Source organism: Mizuhopecten yessoensis, unplaced genomic scaffold (genome assembly GCF_002113885.1).
Source record: "Mizuhopecten yessoensis strain PY_sf001 unplaced genomic scaffold, ASM211388v2 scaffold9025, whole genome shotgun sequence".
Classification (NCBI taxonomy): domain Eukaryota; kingdom Metazoa; phylum Mollusca; class Bivalvia; order Pectinida; family Pectinidae; genus Mizuhopecten; species Mizuhopecten yessoensis.
The window spans coordinates 400,147-420,832 of record NW_018407841.1 but is presented as its reverse complement, the minus strand read 5'-3'; the positions used below and the strand labels follow the sequence as shown (position 1 = coordinate 420,832).

The 20,686-nt window shown below is 36.7% G+C and overlaps 1 protein-coding gene across 1 annotated transcript in view; it reads right to left on the bottom strand.

The window, feature by feature from the left end:
* Positions 1-20,686, bottom strand: part of LOC110457130 (gastrin/cholecystokinin type B receptor-like) — a 52,574-nt gene that overhangs the window by 6,524 nt on the left and 25,364 nt on the right. Inside the window, exon 2 of the mRNA XM_021508241.1 lies at positions 2,876-2,971. Within this exon, the coding sequence (XP_021363916.1) occupies positions 2,876-2,971 (96 nt within the window). The remainder of the gene's footprint in view (positions 1-2,875; positions 2,972-20,686) is intronic.

Genomic DNA, 20,686 nt, shown 5'->3' with positions numbered 1-20,686 from the left:
GGGGGTTGCCTCCCGATCCGCCAACAAGGGCTTTGCTCTGCCCAGGACCCGCTGGGAGCCTTACACATATCTTGCGGCCTATCCACCCCCCTGCGAATGACCTACAGAATAGCCTAAAGGGTACATATCACTAACCGGATATTCAAGGACCTACCAAATAATTTAGTTCGGCACTTATCCTTAACCAATATCATAAATTCGATTTGAAAAAATAAAAGGTTCTTTCAACAGAATATGTGTAATGTTTAACCAGTTCAGAGAAACCCATTTATTAAACTAAAATGTTAAAATGGGTCAACCAGCTGGTATAGAGCTTACGGAGTGTGCTGTGGTGATCCTCACTCAACAGTGGCTCTTCGTCTAATTACTCTTTAAAGGTTAATCTTAGTTTTAAAATAAACCCTGTGTTGATGAACAACATATATAACACTTAAACACTTTCAACGCGTAATCATTACGTGATCGTAACAAACGCGCCACTTCAACACTGAAGCAATGTCTAGATGGTCGACCTTCAGATTTCATACATCTGTCAAATATTATCCTTGAGATGATGGAGTGTTAAAATGGTCGTTTGTAGAGATAAAAACCGTCCAAAGACCTAAATTTTGTCTTAAATACATATTCTATATAAAAATTCACTATTTACATCGGATTTCTAGCAGATTCGGGGAGCATAGGTTTTCCGTATCCCAATGCATTTTGTAAAAAGCGACTAGGTGGGTGGGGGAAGGGGGGCTGAAAAAGCAGGTGGCGGAAGGGGGGCTGCAGATTTTTTTTATTGTGGATATTGAAGAAACCGACATAGAGCTGCTGCCTCCTAATTGCAATGTTAGGGGCTTCGTAATTTTTTCTGTTCTTCCTACCAACATTTTGTTTCCTAAACCGAGGTTGGCGAGACCTCGCTTTTGGCCTTGGTGTCAAACGTTCGCTAAAGAGGGGGTAGGCAATGGCTTCCCTTCACAAGTCGGGACAGTGTTAAACGTTCGCCCAAGAGGGGGTAGGCAATGGCCTCCCTTCACAAGTCGGGACAGTGTTAAACGTTCGCCCAAGAGGGGGTAGGCAATGGCTTCCCTTCACAAGTCGGGACAGTGTTAAACGTTCGCCCAAGAGGGGGTAGGCAATGGCTTCCCTTCACAAGTCGGGACAGTGTTAAACGTTCGCCCAAGAGGGGGTAGGCAATGGCTTCCCTTCACAAGTCGGGACAGTGTTAAACGTTCGCCCAAGAGGGGGTAGGCAATGGCTTCCCTTCACAAGTCGGGACAGTGTTAAACGTTCGCCCAAGAGAGGGTAGGCAATGGCTTCCCTTCACAAGCCGGGACATACTAAAGTCTTTAAACTGGTAGTTGTGATTCCCTGCCTAACGTTCAGTAACAACTGGTTCACCCGTTGTCAGTATAATGTGATCGGGCGGAATACTGTGCTGGGTCATTGGGTGTGGTATTTCAGTGAGATAGCACTATAAAGTCAGCTTTAGATCCGCGCTATCACAAGGAGGCACATACATGCACATATTTCACAAATGGAGTTCCTTTAATGACCTTAGTTCAGACATGTAACGCAGGACCGATGACACAAATAATTTGTGACGAATAAAACAACATAAAGCTAGTTTACCAAATGTCTACATTGGCAGTACGATGGCCTTAAGTTTGGATTTCAATGAAGACACGACGTAATGTTTCCGGAGTTTTCAGAGTTGTCAATTAGTACCGCGTGTTGGACAAATAATGAAATATATCAAAGACTTCGAATGCATTGTATGAGTATATTTTGTATATCTTACATGCGAACCTTCACCCTGTGCTCAGTGCCTCTAAACCACGCATGCGCAAATTACCAGACCTCTGTTTATTACTTGATTACCCAATCAATGACGATGATGTGATAATTTAAAATATGGCGAATGAATCGACTGGGATATCAACGCGACATAACATGTTTGATGACTCCAGTAAATCTTAATGTAAAATATTCTGATACCTCTTAGCGTTGTCTATATTTTGACCTTTTCATTCATATAATTGTTTCATCAAAATAGACATCTGTTAAAATCAATTTCTTCACTGACTTTAATGCGGAAATCTTTGGGGTTTGGTTTGGTTTGGTTTAGTATTGTTTAACGTTCTATCAACAGCTATGATGAACTGTGTGCAAGATGCATGTGTGTAGTGTATTCGTGTGTGTTTTGGGAGACTGCGATATGTTCGTGTTTGTCTCCTTGTGATAGCTGAAGACAGCCAGCAGGACACTCCACCCGATCACATTATACTGACAACGGGCGAACCAGTTGGCTCACTCCTAAATTGCTGAGCGTTAAGCAGGAGGGAAGTCTTTGGGGAAACATACCACTGTAAGACAAGGTACATGTATAAACAGTGATTTTAATGGCTACGCCGAGGTTTAACAATTACTTTATTTCCGTGCAATTGACATTACTTAAAAATGGAAATGTTGTACAGAAGGTGAATAGCGAGTAGGCACGGCCTGTCCTACGAGATCAAGAGACAATCTAAGTTTTTCTTTTGAGAATAACTCTAAAGTACAAGTTGCTTCACTGATAGGTTTTTTCATATATTCTCAACAGAAAACAAGAGGATTTATAATGCTGTACTCTATACAGCGGCTATAATGGCGCCGATAAATTACCCTGACAATTCCATTTGAGTTGTAACGAATAGGTTTTTTATTACAGCTAAAGCCGTTGTTTCTGGCGTATAAAACGGCATTATCAGTAATTGGAAATAACGAAAGGATGCAAATATATGCAGATTTTATGTAAAGAGTGTGACTCCTTGATGGCTCCGCCAGAACAACTCTGGGAGGTTGGACGTGATATAATTTGACAGGTGAAAGTACGGGAAAATGTCCTTACCTTGGAGATACGGAGTCAATTTACACAGCATTTCTCCATATATCCACAACGGGTAGATCTTCTGGGCAAGTGTCATCGGAATACACACGAACGTCACTAAAACAGAGGTAAAATACGGTCAAACTCGACACGTTACTCACACTAAATCATTACCAAGCACATATAAACGTCACTAAAACAGAGGTAAAACACAGTCAAAATCGCCACGTAACACACACTAAATCGTTACCAAGCACATATAAACGTCACTAAAACAGTGGTAAAACAAAGTCAAAATCGCCACGTAACACACACTAAATCATTACCAAACACATATAAACGTCACTAAAACAGAGGTAAAACATAGTCAAAATCGCTACGTAACACACACTAAATCATTACCAAACACATATAAACGTCGCTAAAACAGAGGTAAAACATAGTCAAAATCGCCACGTAACACACACTAAATCATTACCAAACACATATAAACGTCGCTAAAACAGAGGTAAAACATAGTCAAAATCGCCACGTAACACACACTAAATCGTTACCAAATACATATAAACGTCACTAAAACAGTGGTAAAACATAGTCAAAATCGCCACGTAACACACACTAAATCATTACCAAACACCTATAAACGTCACCAAAATAGAGGTAAAACATAGTCAAAATCGCTACGTAACACACACTAAATCGTTACCCAATACATATAAACGTCACTAAAACAGTGGTAAAACATAGTCAAAATCGCTACGTAACACATACTAAATCATTACCAAGCACATATAAATGTCACTAGAACAGAGGTAAAACATAGTCAAAATCGCTACGTAACACACACTAAGTCATTACCAAGCACATATAAATGTCACTAAAACAGAGGTAAAACATAGCCAAAATCGCTACGTAACACACACTAAGTCATTACCAAGCACATATAAATGTCACTAAAACAGAGGTAAAACATAGCCAAAATCGCTACGTAACACACACTAAATCATTACCAAGCACATATAAACGTCACTAAAACAGAGGGAAAACATAGTCAAAATCGCTACGTAACACATACTAAATCATTACCAAGCACATATAAACGTCACTAAAACAGAGGCAAAACATTGTCAAAATCGCTACGTAACACACACTAAGTCATTACCAAGCACATATAAATGTCACTAAAACAGAGGTAAAACATAGCCAAAATCGCTACGTAACACACACTAAATCGTTACCCAATACATATAAACGTCACTAAAACAGTGGGAAAACATAGTCAAAATCGCCACGTAATACACACTAAATCGTTACCAAGCACATATAAACGTCACTAAAACAGAGGTTAAACATAGTCAAAATCGCCACGTAACGCACACTAAATCATTACCAAACACCTATAAACGTACCTAAAACAGAGGTAAAACATAGTCAAAATCGCTACGTAACACACACTAAATCATTACCAAGCACATATAAATGTCACTAGAACAGAGGTAAAACATAGTCAAAATCGCCACGTAATACACACTAAATCGTTACCAAGCACATATAAACGTCACTAAAACAGTGGTAAAACATAGTCAAAATCGCCACGTAATACACACTAAATCGTTACCAAGCACATATAAACGTCACTAAAACAGTGGTAAAACAAAGTCAAAATCGCCACGTAACACACACTAAATCATTACCAAACACATATAAACGTCACTAAAACAGAGGTAAAACCTAGTCAAAATCGCCACGTAACACACACTAAATCATTACCAAACACCTATAAACGTCACTAAAACAGAGGTAAAACATTGTCAGAATCGCTACGTAACACACACTAAATCGTTACCAAATACATATAAACGTCACTAAAACAGTGGTAAAACAAAGTCAAAATCGCCACGTAACACACACTAAATAGTTACCAAATACATATAAACGTCACTAAAACAGTGGGAAAACATAGTCAAAATCGCCACGTAACGCACACTAAATCATTACCAAACACCTATAAACGTACCTAAAACAGAGGTAAAACATAGTCAAAATCGCTACGTAACACACTCTAAATCGTTACCAAATACATATAAACGTCACTAAAACAGTGGTAAAACATAGGCAAAATCGCCACGTAACACACACTAAATAGTTACCAAATACATATAAACGTCACTAAAACAGTGGTAAAACAAAGTCAAAATCGCCACGTAACACACACTAAATCATTACCAAGCACATATAAACGTCACTAAAACAGTGGGAAAACATAGTCAAAATCGCCACGTAACGCACACTAAATCATTACCAAACACCTATAAACGTCACTAAAACAGAGGTAAAACATAGTCAAAATCGCTACGTAACACACACTAAATCGTTACCTGGTACATATTAACGTCACTAAAACGGAAGTAAAATACAGTCAAAATCGACACGTTACTAACAATAAATCGTTATCTAGCACATATAAACGTTACCAAAACAGAGGTAAAACATAGTCAAAATCGCCACGTAACTAACATTATATCATTTCATAACACATTTTAACGTTTATATAAAGGGAAATTTGAAAGCATTGGATACACAAGCAATGTATGGTGAACATGTTGAATGAGTTCTCATTGTTTAAAATAAAATATATGATAATATTTGACCACACAAAAACTGAAACGTCATTTTGCGAACTCAGAATAAATTATACGAAAATGAACCAATGATAAGTCTCGCCGGTGAGTTATCATGCTGGTAGAATTATTCTCAATTGATTTTATACAAGTCACTCGGTAAGCGTGGTGCCTTTTGGAAATGTTCAAATTGAAAGGTGTTTGTAACTCATATAATAATTATACCATCATCGAAGTCAGAAGTCTTCAGTAGAACTATTTACTGTAATATAACAAACATTACACAAACAAAAGAACCAGCACTGTTACATGTACCCGTCCGCTGTTGTCTGCTAATACTGACCACGATCGCAGACTCCGAAATACTGATCGGTCGCCTGCTGGAGTTTATGTTGGAGATTTTGTAAGACTTTTATGTTCATAAATTCATTTCTCACTCATTTTGACATTTAGCGGATTACCTGTTATCTTGACTCGAGCAATACAATACATTTAGGTAATTTAAATAGTGCTATACACACGTCACCAAACGGGGTATCATACAGACGTCATCAAATGTGGGGCTCACACACATTCATGTACATACGTCATTAAACGGCGTATCAGACTTCAGCCATGCACACACGTCATCAAAACGGAGGTTCATGCACATATGTCATCAAACCAGAGATTACATACACACGTCATCGAAACGGGGCTTATACAAACACACAACCGTCACTGAAACTGATATCAATATTGCTGCTCGTCAATACGCAAACCAAAGGAAATGTACAAACACATGCATACCTGATTTGAATAGAGGAAATGTATGCATGGGAACGTTATTATAAAACCTTATACAGTGATGCAGTGATCTTCCTATGGTGTAGCATGCTAGTGCGTTATAGCAAACAAGTCTCATGAATTCTGATAACTCTCTCAATCACACACTCAGCGGTCGTAATGGTTTCTCCTGTATAGTCCTACAGAGGTAATCGGCTTGCTTATCCATGCAAACGAGAGGATGATAAGGATTCGAATTTGTGTACTAAAAAGTCAGCATTATTCATGGAAGCTTAAACGTCCTGGGTCAGTGTTAACTGTCCGTAGGTTGAGAGGAATGGTAGACACACGACTGTCGTTAGCTGCTTTATGTAGATACCGTAAGCGCTTTACTGACGTTTAAGTAAATATGTGTGAAGAAAATGCATCCCGTCATGTTATGTAATTGCACGCGCTCTCGAGACTCCTGTGGCTCAGCCTATCTCAGACAATCAGGTACGGAAGGATCAGAAGAGCTTTCGACCGTCGCTAACATAGCTAGTGTGAAACGTACTCCTGAAAACCACCTGTGTCAGTGGTAGCATCTAAGAGAAAGTACATCACTTTGTGAAACATAGTTTGTCAATTTGCAAAGTACTGATCTTAAAGTTGTTATGTACGTTTAGTAAAACTACAAAGCATAGTTACACGTAAGTACAGAAGTGCGGAGAGTTGGAAAAAAATGTCAATGTATGAGACACAGTACGTCAAGTGATAAAATGGTTGATCAAGGTATTATAGATTATTGTTAAATGTCCATTATTAGGAACAATTGATGAGAGTCAGAACAATAGGTCGAGATGTACACTTGATACGGAAGGTTAACAGGGACTTCATCAATAACAGATATACAATCCTTAAACGCGTCTACGACAATAAACAGCAGTCATCATATTGTACGGCCATAATCACTGTAATCGTCAAATAAAGTTTAAGAAGAATACAACAAAGACAGCTGGGCGTTGGAACCTCAGAAACGTCGAGAAATAAACAAAAGTAAATAGGAAAATGTTTACAAAACAGAACGAGAGACATCCAATTAACCCAACAAAAATCGGATCAATGCTTCCGAAAGGTAAATGTTCCCGACACTACATAGGGCACCAGTCCGGATATCTTTTATTTTTGTCCTTCAAATCTTCCCAGGTTCCTCCAAAACAGCTGTGAGGTGAAAACGCTTTAACTACCAAACATGCAGCAAAGCTCTGTTTACAAAATCTTTACACAAAATCCATGGTATTAGGCGTAAATGACTCAACCAAAATACTGGGCCGCCAAATTTATTAATTTAGTTGTTTTGTTTTCTTCTTTTGATTAATTTTTTATATGATTTCTATTTTCTTATTTTGTTTTCTTTTGACTTTTATATTCGAAATGAAATACTTTTTTGTAAAGGGGCGGCAAAGAAAACCAAAAACCGCATTTTAACATCATATTCAAAGCAGTTCAGTTGTGAATATCTGTCAAAAAGATAAGTGTAACGTTTGCTTATGAAGTAGATTTAATGAAACAGAATATACAAAACGACCTTACGCACGGTAGTAGGGTATTTCCTGACATCAAGACGTTGGTACAATACTTTTGATAGATATCAAGCATGTCGTCATATCAATAAAAACCACCGGCATAATACCGAAGTGTCAACTAAAGCCATACTCCGAACTTACTATCAATGAAACATCGCTTAAAGCTCAACAAAGGTCATATTTACACGGAGACCTTTGAAATAGAACAAAGGGATTGAGATCACTTGTTTTGGAAAGGTAAGCGTCTTCAGGTTTTTTACGAAGATACCAGTCATTTAAATCCAGGGCAAATTCTTTTGATTTGACACCCTTAAGTGTAAACAATGGTAATGACAAATAAACCACAAGTAACACTAATGAGAACAATAAAAACTGAATCGACCTCCGTATTGCGCAGGAAAAGAAAACATTTCCCAATGAGATAATGATTGCGAGCATAAAACTTGTACATAGACATCAACCACCGTAATCTTTGGAACTCCGTGTCGTAAGTTTTACCGTCACTCGTCCCTATCTATCACTTAAATCGTGATAATCAGTGCTGCTAACCCTTTAATACCGAACCAATTGCGACAGCGTGGGCGGAGAAACAATGATGTTGCTATAAAGAAAATGAAAATTAACTTTTAGAAACTGGAAACCGTCTTGCTTTTCATTTAGTTTAGTTATAAGTTGTCCCTGTTTGCAGACCAATTCTTATACTTATCATGCAGATTTCTCTTCTTTATAGAATGATCGGCCTGATAAATTTAATTAACCCACTCTGAAAGAAAATCCAATTCAGCATTCTGTAATTTTGTCCAATGTATGGCGTAGTCTTCTGCAGAATCTATCATATTTTGATTTTTACATTCAGATTGATACATGTAGCAGGTGTCTCCCGATACTATGGACCCTATAGTTTTGCAGTATGGGTAATATCACGATCGCCAGTTACTATGTGCCACGCTGAACCATAGTGGTATTTGGATGAACAACAATAGCATGTTTAACCAGGTATAAAACATGCTAGGATGATAAAGTATAATCGGCCTTAGCTAATCAGAAAATCTGGTGTGTACTACACATCTGTTAGTGATAAAGTAACGGAATCCCAATTCGCCAACCGAATATATAGATATGGCGTGGAGACTTCCGCTAATCAAATCACGTTACAGATTCACCTCGGACCCAATAGTGAAGTACTGCGGAGTTCTCAGATGTCGTATGAATACATAATTTACAAGGACATTGAACTAGTCCAGACGGGACGGACGTGTGTCCTGGAATGTCAGTTAGTGTGTCATCCTTATATACATCACAATACACCCTTCCATACGCGTCTGTGACCAGTGAGTGATTCTGTCGTCCTAGTTTAGTCTGGGCAGAAGATTTATCTTACTAGTCTAAACTTGTAATACACATATTGTTGTAACACAGCGCAATTTGTTTTCCGCTGTCTAACAGTTTCATCAGCGGCTGTACAATATGTCTATATTTGCCCACTTGAAGGGCCATGCTGTCGCCAACTGTGGCATTTGTCCAATGAAGAGTTGAAGTATCGACTTTGTATCAATCTTGTGAGTATTAATAGCAAGTTTACGGCTAACACACCAAGCTACACTCACAATGGCGTAAAGAGGATTAACCTTGTGAAGCACTTATTCAGAAAAAAAAATATGTATATATCACACCTATAATATAACTTGCGTAAGTGGATGAGAAATACGAACGTCAGCAGTTCCAACAAAGCCGATGAAATTCCCCACCCAAAACCAAGTGTTAGGCGCGACCACGGCTAAATATAGTCATTGTCATTTGTTCGTGACGTCAAAACTCTCATTTGGCAGAATTAATACATGTAATGTAACCTTTTGATTTATTTTTTTTGTAATTTAACATTCAGTTGAACAAGCGTATTAAAATTTCGCCAAAAATGGCTAATAAAGCGGAAATATAATTTCCAACGATTTTCTCGATGATAGCATTTAATTTCAAGATCCTATGAAAAAATGTTACAGAAATATTAACTAATCTCGGTATTACTCGGAACTCAGAAAGAATGTAATGGAAAGACATGATTCGTCAGCATTTGTCTTAAAAATGGATATCATACTAAACAAGCTCAACTTTGTTTTGCAAACAAGATGTGTAACAGTGTTTGGGGACATGTATCAAATTGTTGCCGACACCAGCTCGTATTTTCTATCAGTTTGAAATAATTCGTTTATTTTCAATTCAACTCAAGCTTAGTTTATTGACAAGTCATCGGTGTGTTTTATATCATTCTGTAAGAAACCCAATCATTCATTTAAAAGTAGCAATAGGCCTTGATAGAGATTTAATTGTATTATACTTTTCGGTTTTAATGCAGAGTAATATACTGTATACATATCATGCAGATTGTCGAGAGCAGTTTGGACGTCAATGTCAAAATATTAAGACTTGTATTTGGCTAATATGTAGATTTCAAGTTACTAATTATATAATGATTGATGAATTGAACCCACTCTGAATGCTTGCTTTCCCCCTATTTTCAATCGTTGATCGTCCACCGATCCATTTGTACCTTTAAATTATGCTGTAATATTTTGCAGGAGTCTTTTGATACTGATGATCCTGAACGAGAACAACTCGTAGCATTATGGAAACTATTTTGACCGCAAGTTACTACGTGCCTAGCATGACTATAGTTGTATGAAGAGGCTAAAGGAGAGAAAATTCTAAAGTCATCTTAAATTAGCGGCAACAGACAAGAACAAACGTGGAAGTCCATACAATAAGATAAAAGTTATCAGGAAAAGAAGGGAGCCTATAAATCTTAAAAAGAAACTAAGAAATGAACACAAAATATTGTGTTTATATAGGGTGAATATTATCAGTACCACATGTATCACTTCATCAGCATATCACTCAGTAACCAGCGACTCACTTACCAACAAGATCGCCTTAAAAATGTACAAGGCGAATAAAACAAGGTGTTCCGGAAGGGTAAGCGTCTTCTGCTTTTTCGACGACATCCGTCATGTAAATTTAGCCCAACTCCAAGTAATGATACGTCCTTATACTTAGAATTTGGGTAGAGAAAACAAACACCACCTGACACACTAATAAGCATACTAACAAACGACATCATTCATCACATCACACAGAGAAAGAGCTTTTTATCTTTAAGATCATGATTGCGACAATAGCACCTGTCAATAGTCTTTACCAACTTGCGTTTATAGAAACCCTGTATTCTGAGAGGCTGTAGTATTCTTGGTTTTATGCTCACTTGGGAATATATTATCAGTGGGTCAGCAAATTTTCTGTTATTTAAAGATATCACATCGTCGATAGATCCAAATGTGAAAGTGAAAGGCTTGGCTAAGTCTTTGGTAAAGTCTTGATAAGCTCAATTTTTGTGAAGAAACAGAAGAAGGTCACGGTTTGTTCCCTTAGGAATGCCTACAGCCTGCTGAATTTCTTAAAATTTCATCCAAAGTGTATTTCTGTCTTGGCTTTTTATACTTTATAGAATAATGCTTAAAAATAATTAAAAACCAAGGGGATGGGGCGTTTAGTTTGAAATGATGTATGGTAGTGTAAAGTGGCGAAATGTCGAAATGCTAAAATGTCAAACGGTTTCATAGAAGTAAAAACCAAGGGGATGAGGCGTTTAGTTTGGTTCCATGGAAGTAACATTCTTAAGAGGATGTTCTAAGATTGAACAAAAGGTCGTTTGAGTTCTTCAAAATCTATATTACATATTTTCCCCTTCTCGAGTATACATATTGTGTCACAATACGAATGCCACCCTGATTGAATATTCTAAGAATGGTAGTAAAACGGTGAATATTGTCTTAGTTTAGAAACTAGAAGAGCCAGTGATTTAATGTTGCTTTATTTAGCATATCACAAAATGTACATGCTATCCAACGTGACATCGCAATGATATTACATGACATTATTGGCGCGTTTACATGCAAATTGCGGATTTGCCAACAACCGTTTCAGTCTGGCAGTAAAAATAAAAGGATCTTTAATATATACCGCCATTTGTTACAACAACAATACTTTGGGGAATAAAATGGTTTTCTTGTACAATCTTTATGGAATCTAGCGAAACAAAACAGCCATCTTGTTGATTCTTTTTTATCAATGCACAATAAAATAGGCATCATGTAACTTTGAAAAACGAAATCTAATCAAACTGAAACATTTAACCAAGTCTCTTGATACTACACTGTTTTTATCTAAACAAAGTGGCCCTCGTGTCGGAAAATAAAGTGTCAGTCTTCTGTTCGGTATATTGTAGAACATCGTAGAATATTTCTGCTGGTTCTTTTCGATAAATGGTAGTTTATCTGTTGTTATTACCAACAATATCATATGCAAACACACATTATGCATTGGTCAAGTATGCCACAAGGCTGTTTATTTACTATTTGTTTTCTATCCATCAGTGATAAGCTACCGTTACTTCCGGCTAGCAGGGGAACGTCAATGCGTTTGGGACATTCTTTAAATAACAAAATTGTTATTATTCAAGCTTTCCGCATGATTTAGCTGATAGCAGTGACTTGGATCAACCCGGTGATGCCGCTGTCACTTGAGCTGAAGAGATGGTCATAGAACCAGTGTAAATGTAACAGCGGAAATTTATATACAAAATCACATGTTATTGTTAGTGTAAATAGCATTACGACAAAAGTTAAATCATAATTTTGCTTAATTTCCTATCTCTTATTTGATGTTATTTTACTTGGTATTTCTTAATTTTCTACTTTAATGTCGAGGAAACAATTGTGTCTTGTTCTTTTGACGCATGAAATCAATAATCAGTTCATATGGAAATTCTTTTGGAGATTAGAATTAACATCGTGTGTGTAAATTTACAAAACGGAAGGGTCCATGGAGCGATCTTGAAAAATGGCTTTAGAATGTTTTAAAGATCCGCGGGAAGCAAAAGTAATTATACGTGATGTCTTCTTTATAGTTCTGCCAAATTGTTTTTAGCAAATGTACTCTTATGCAATCCTGAGGGATGTTGTGTTCTGTATTTAAAAAGGACTGGATCGAGAGGTTTTTTTAATTCTGAAAACGCATATAAAATGTTGATACATGAATGACTTGAATTGTCCGGACGAAGTGGGCTTGTTTTATAGGACAACAGATGAATTTTTCGAACATCCATCTTTTCTAGAAACTTCATATTGACGGTTTTTTTCTATGATAACTAATGTCCGCAAGGCCGAAAGTTTGCTATCACGATGCCATTACTGTTCAAAAATAAACAAAATATATGCTTAAGCTACAATAATCCCGTTAACTTAAGATGCAGCACTGATGAGGTTACTTCTTCAAATAGCAATTACGCATTACAAGTTTTGAATGGCAACCCAGTAATTTGTTCCCAGTTGATTTGCTTGTCTCTCTGTAAATGTAAATCAAATAACACCAGGCATATGGATAAGTTTGGGGGTTCTTTTAAATGTTCCCATTAGTAAATTGAAGGTTGCAGTTTGTTAATGCAACTTTGATACAACAAATTACTTGCCAATTTCACGAAGGTCTCGCCAATGGAAACGGCTTTCATTTAGCCTTTAATGCACATACTTCCTGATAAGACACTCAATAGGAACATGACTCCAGTATTAACAGTATCAAGGACACATGCAACCGTGGCCGACCAGAGATTCCTAGAAGAACGCGCACTTTTATGTTATCCTAGTCTATCTGACCTGAATGTTTTGTATTGAAATCAAGAACTTTAATCGGTTCCAATTCCAGTAGTATTACATCAGTAATACCAGCACGCTAAACGCTTTCCCTTTTCAATGTCGTATGTACTTTAACAAAGACATCATTCGTCTTCTACTGCCGAAAAGTTCAATCACTTCGTTCTGTTTCTTTTCTTCTTCACGTTTCTACAGTGAATGTGGATGTGAAAATTCAATCAATTTTAAAACTTTAATCCGAGATGTAAGATCTCAAGTAGTGAGAGGAGAAAAACCGATTAATTTGTTTTTAATCAAAGCAATACTAACTATTCCACAGAAATGTGGGGCCGTTCAATGTTTGGGAAAGTGCAATACTTTTGCCCTAATTACAGATTAATGAACTTGGCTATTTTATGCAAAACGGTAATTTGTAAGCTAGTGGAGCGTGTTAGTTAAACGAGTCATACGTATTTCATTCGTGGTCCTGTAGACGCGGCATTATAGCTTTCTGAGAAAACCCGAAACAAAAGATAATATTTTTTGTTGAGTAAGATTATAAGTAAATCTTTCATTCATGGCTGTTTAGGATAAGATAGGGAAATGCTACCGTCAACAACATAAATATTGAACACTGGTAAATACTATTGCGAAGTCGTTGTTATAAGTTCAAAGTATAAAACTAAAGGCAGCATTTCTATATATTCTACAAAAACATAGGAAAGTTCTCTAGGTCTGTCTACTGTAATATATAACTACACACATATAGGTGTTTTACATAGGTTATCTTGCCCTAAAGAAAAGATATGAAACACGTGTATCTCCCTGTACACATGTATATATAAGACAGACAGACAGACAGACAGACCGACAGACAGACAGACAGACAGATAGATAGAGAGAGAGTGTGTGTGTGTGTGTGAGAGAGAGAGAGAGAGAGAGAGAGAGAGAGAGAGAGAGAGAGAGAGAGAGAGAGAGAGAGAGAGCATTTTCCACTCCTCTCAATGAAGGAAAAAAACCATATGTCCACAATGAATACTTTGTCAAGGATCAGATAAAACGTTATGGTCTCCATTATTTTACCCCACCGTTATAATTGTATACGATAAATTCCAAGGAGGATCCACTGGATCGTATGTTTAACGACCCCATTGCATGTTAGGACGATCGCACCAGAGCTGCATATCTAGCCCGTTAATGGAACACGCTGCAAATCAAAATGTAATACAATATAAAGACCATAACATGCCAGAAGGGCCTTAACGACAAACCCTTCGATCTGAAGGAGCATTTCGCTTTGGTGTCATTTCAATTTCAATGTATTGCCATACTACTCTAAAACAGAAAGTAGCAAGTGGAAGAGTGATCAGCTGCTAAGCCTAAGGTCCCGTGCGTCGTTTACGAAAAAAAAACACCTCCGAATTACAGTAATCAACGTAATAAATCTAGAGTATGGCCGTATCTAAAGGAGGCGCTGCTAAAGAGGGTCCTCCTCTGAGGTGATCCAGCAGATCGGGAAGGCCAATACAGGAAAGCACCACAAACACAGATAATCCGCTCACGACAATCTAGGACTGGCATGGCAGAGAATACCGACAATTTCACCCGGGATTTGCAGTCGTGAAATATACATGTTATTATCAATATTATTATGGAATTCAACTGGAAACCAGTTTACTTGCACTTTGTGATAGTCTTGTTTATACGACTGCGATACTATGCGTATTATGTTATCGCGCTGTTAGTCCGTCTGTCTGTTAACTCGCTCTTGTGAGAGTAACTAGAACCACAAGTTTCGCCCGAATGCTATAACAGTTTGTGTTTCATATTAAGAATATCTTAAATTCATGATCATGTGTCATTTTTACAAGAATAATGGCGTTGCGGCAGAACATTATCTTGCTAATTTTCCTTACAGCTTTAAACAAACTATTTTGAAAGTCTGTATGTGTGTCACAAATGAAGAATGGCCACTTAAATGTATTCCCTTTAGCATAACATTTCATTGTAGTGTGAATTGTGTGACCGCAACTAGTTCAACAGTAAAACAAAACACATTTTGTTTGTATGTAACCCGTCTAGGACACCTTTACAAAGTATCATGAACAAGTTAAACACCTGCATTGTATTGATTTCAGAACTCCAGCATTCTTTTTGGCGACAGCAATGAACCAGATAAGTTATAAAAGACAGCTGGAACATCTAATTATCTCCTACCTTGTTTCACCAAAAGGAAACTCAACAAGAACTTTGCTTCACACAAAAAAACAGATCATCAAGTCAAGAACTTTGTTTCCACAAAATATTTCGGCACCAACAACCGACGATTCGACCGCTATTGGCCTTATGTTCAGTTGCATACATGTTCGGGAACCTTGGCAGTACATTCCACACACACAGTAGTATGGATTGTTATCTACGTCATTTTTAACACTATTGTTGCAATGAATGTGTAGATAGCATGCACCAACAAATAATTACATATCATTTTATCAATATTGACCCCTAGCTTTACCGATAAGCTCTGGAAGGACGAAAGAAATATATGATACAGTGCAGATCCACGGCTCAATCAACTTTAGCTGTGCGTGTTTCTATTTTACAAAGCCATACCCTTACCGAATCACATTCATTCCACCAATATGTTGCTGGGGTGGCTATAATGCTCCACAAGCAGTGTTCTTGTATTTGTTACATGTACAGGTATGTGACAGATGATTAAAGACAATAAATAATTAGCAATAAAATCCCGTGTGTAAATCAAATTAAAGTATAGAATCATATAATATTTTGATCCAAACTAATTTTTAAAAAAAATATAAACAAAATAAAGCCTTTATTATCCTTCATAATGATTGATATAGGAAATGTGAATCGTAACTTAGTTAATTTTTGAGTTCACAACGTAACTTATTGGAGAAGCTGACAAAATCTACGAGGTTATGTTCCAAAATTATTGTCTCCTTTTTGTTCTTATGTGTTTTTATCATCCATCGCGTTGCCTGACGTTGGTTGCCCGCCATTTTCAATGATTGAAATTGCATTTGTTAACAATTGGCAATGACAATTAAAACTGTTGGCTGTATTAAGATATGGTTATAGAAAGGTTTCTTTAACAACTATGAGGTGAATGGCATAGAAGTAAATATAACGGGGTTCCCTGTCCTTTGTCACCGGCATTGCTTGTAAACATGCAAATTATTTCAGGAGATTTAAAATGTCCTAATACCAGCAATCAATCCTGCCAAATAATACCATTGGTTGCCGTGAACTTCCGACATAAAAATTCTAGCAGCTGAAATGGTAAGCAGTAGGATACAGTGCACTAAGGGCATACACATTCTATAACGTATAGGACAATCTGTGTGGGTACAGTTCCCAATCGATAAGGGATATCACACAGCATGCAATGCCCTTAATTAAAATCCTGTGTGGTAAATGGGTCTTCAAGGTTGTAGACTTTATCCGAGACCACAGCATGCTACTGCCATTTAATATATCTGTGACACTTCTCGTCCTTCAAGGACTTCAGTGTCACCTCTGTCTGACATTTCAATGTGATCATTACGCCGTTGGCGTACAAGTGATATTTATTACATTTTTTCTAGTGAGATGTCGAGTTTTATCAACTTCACAGATATCAAAATGATATAAGATCACTTTTGTCAGTGACCAATCAGAACGCCATTTTCTATTATCTTCATTTAAAGCCACACATCTTCTGTTCAGATAGTGATGAAGCGACGGTAGAATATTTGGTTGTTTTGGTTCATCCTTGCTACATACACAAATATATCAATCTAATACGCCATTGATAAATTACGGAAACGATCCTGATAATAGCAGAAAGGCTGTAGAATTGAGTTGAGTAGTCCATTTAAAATGCCAAGCAACCTTGATGTCAATCGTGTTGACATGAAAATATGGCGCAAAAGATTACGCTATTATATCCCAACTGTTTTTAGGCAATGCCATTTTATTGTCATAAATACGTTTATAATATAATAAATAGGAAATCTAATTCCATTAAACGGAAACTATATAGTATTCTCTGTCTCTCCTACGGTGTCTGTATGGGAAATCAATATATAAATATGCACAAGCCATTCACAATGCCCCGGTTTTTAACACTACTTAGACAGTACCTCAAATAGTTATATCTTACAAATCATCTTACAATACAATGACCGAGTACCATGTCTATGATATACATTTTACAAATATTCTTAAGTTTACTCTTAGTTTGTACATGCAGATTGAATGTGATTCTCTTTGATATTTCTACTTAAGGAGGGCTTACTCTAAGAATAACTCTGAACATATTTTACCTTAATTGTAAGTAAGCATATCACATACCTCCAATATCTATATGATACTGGTATATTGCCAAACGTTTCTGTTGTGTATTTGTTCCTTATCACAATTATTATTAGAAGCTCAAATCTCCGCTTCGGAGAGAGCGCATAAAAGATACTTGACTACACTTGAGTCAGAATTGAGTGACGCCGAATGAGAGAAACTGTACATAGCAGGTAATCCAGTCTACGGTCCACCTGTTTTCTTCAAATGGCCTTAAACTTTGCAATGACGTTAAAACCGAACACAACAAAAACAAATCAATCGATGAAGGTGATCCAAATGCAGGGTTAAAGCGTACTGTATGCACCAGTGACATCGAATCCGTGTGTTGTCTCGTTTTGCCGAATCGGAGGGGAACGTTGTGTGGTTTGATAGAGTCTAAATCAATGATTTGGTCGTATATCATACTTTACAATAGCATTCAACATAAAGAATTAATTATCTGGTACTAAGAATGCCTTTAACGTATAAGAGTCATGTATCTCGAAAAGATGAAGCACCATTGGCATTGGCAATGCATCGAAAATAGACATCAGACAAATAAAACGACTCCTGCTACGTCCGTACATTTTACCATAAAACTTACGATCAATAAAATCTCACACCATGGATATTTCTTTTCCTTTAACAAAGCGCTTTCCAGTGGAATGTTTAATTTAGGATTTTCAAATCTCCAATATTTTATTTACGTGTGCCCACTTCTGTTGATGTAGTTATCTAGCTCAGTAATACGATCCCTACTATGCACCAGAGTCTTTAAACATAAATACAGGACAACCAAACCGATTTTCATACTCGTTTTGAGGGGCAAAACAAAGCTGGTACTGTGACAGTATACGGCCAAGATACATTTTAAAGGGTTCTGATTCCTCAGACGATGGGTTGTGATTAAGCGAGATAATTCATCTTAGTTGCTAAACTCAGCTTGCCTAGTGTTGGGTATACTATGATAGCGGCAAGGTATCACGGTTTCTGTGTCGTTATACTCTATAGGAATGGAACTAAAATGGAATCTTCGAACATAAGGACTCTTAACATTTTACAGAACCCTTGTCCAACCCCTACCCATTGGCCTTAAAGTGTCGACAATCTATGTAGGTCACCCACTGAATGGAAATGACATAGATTAGTTATTTTTAGATATCAAGAGTGCTTTACAAATATAGGTATAATATTAGGGCGTTTTACAAATGTAGTTTAATATTAGGGCGTTTTACAAATGTAGTATAATAAATGGGCATTTTACAAATGTGGTATGACAATAGAGCGCTGTACAAGTGTTGTATAAAAAAAGTGCTGTCAATCGCCATGCTCTCACAATTACTGCTGTTGAATCGCCATCACTGCCAAATTAACTTTTGTTGAATCGCCATCACTTTCAAAATTACTTTTGTTGATCGCCATTAATGTCAAAATTACTGCTGTTGAATCGCCATAACTGTCAAAATTACTTTTGTTGAATCGCCATCACTGTCAAAATTGCTTTTGTTGTATCGCCACAACTGTCAAAATTACTTTTGTTGTATCGCCATAACTGTCAAAATTACTTTTGTTGTATCGCCATAACTGTAAAAATTGCTTTTGTTGAAGCCAGCTTTTCCTGCTTACTACTCCATTATTTGTCAAACTAAGCATAAACCACGTCTCGAAGATTTGTTATATGAGTCTTTTCACTACAACTGACAAACGCAGATACAGATATCTTGCCAAAGGAAATAAGATATATATTGTTCGCCATCAGAAACAATGTACAGATGATGAAATAGTAACAAGGATTATGTTTTATTTGCCAGTTCGAGTATTTTATTTTACATCCGAAACAGTTTTATTGAAATCATCCGCTACAACGATCTATGGGGCATTGTTTTATATAAATAAGTGTTTCAACATAAAAAGACCGCTCATTCGTCACTTCCTATCATTCCGAAATTCTTCCTTTTTTTACATTCATTCGTTCATTCGCCCGGTGATGCATTCATTCTTCGTGAATTTTTTTGGAATAACTTTGCTCGGATTATCTTTTCTTCGAAAACACGAACTACAGACACGATTAAGCTTTATTTTATGTTCAGCAAATAAGATGTTACTTCTTTGTCATCGAAAAGAATATTTAATAAAAAAAATCCTAATCCTAATCCTTGTAGTTAGCCTTATATGTGACAGGTATATATTATCAATTGCAAAATTCTTTCAGAATTCATTTGTTCTGCATCATCATTTTTGTCTCCCTTGTCGAAGACATGTGAACTTGAATTAGACCGACTGTTTAAAAGACACCTTCATCGCTTACAATGTTTATCAGAAATATAGATCGCTTACAATGTTTATCAGAAATATAGATCGCTTACAAGGTTTATCAGAAATATAGATCGGTTACAATGTTTATTAGAAATCTAGATCGCTTACAATGTTTATTAGAAATCTAGATCGCTTACAATGTTTATCAGAAATCTAGATCGCTTACAAGGTTTATCAGAAATATAGATCGCTTACAATGTTTATTAGAAATCTAGATCGCTTACAATGTTTATTAGAAATCTAGATCGCTTACAATGTTTATTAGAAATCTAGATCGCTTACAATGTTTATCAGAAATCTAGATCGCTTACAATGTTTATCAGAAATATAGATCGCTTACAATGTTTATTAGAAATATAGATCGCTTATAATGTTTATTAGAAATCTAGACTGTTCACTGCTATTGTTTGGGACGAGACGTGTTTATAAAAATGAAGATATTTTACTATTAATGTAACTCGTTGACATGATTGAACCACTATGTCAATCAGACATCTAGACTGTTCACTGTTTTTTAAAAGACATTTAGTTGTTCAGCATTTA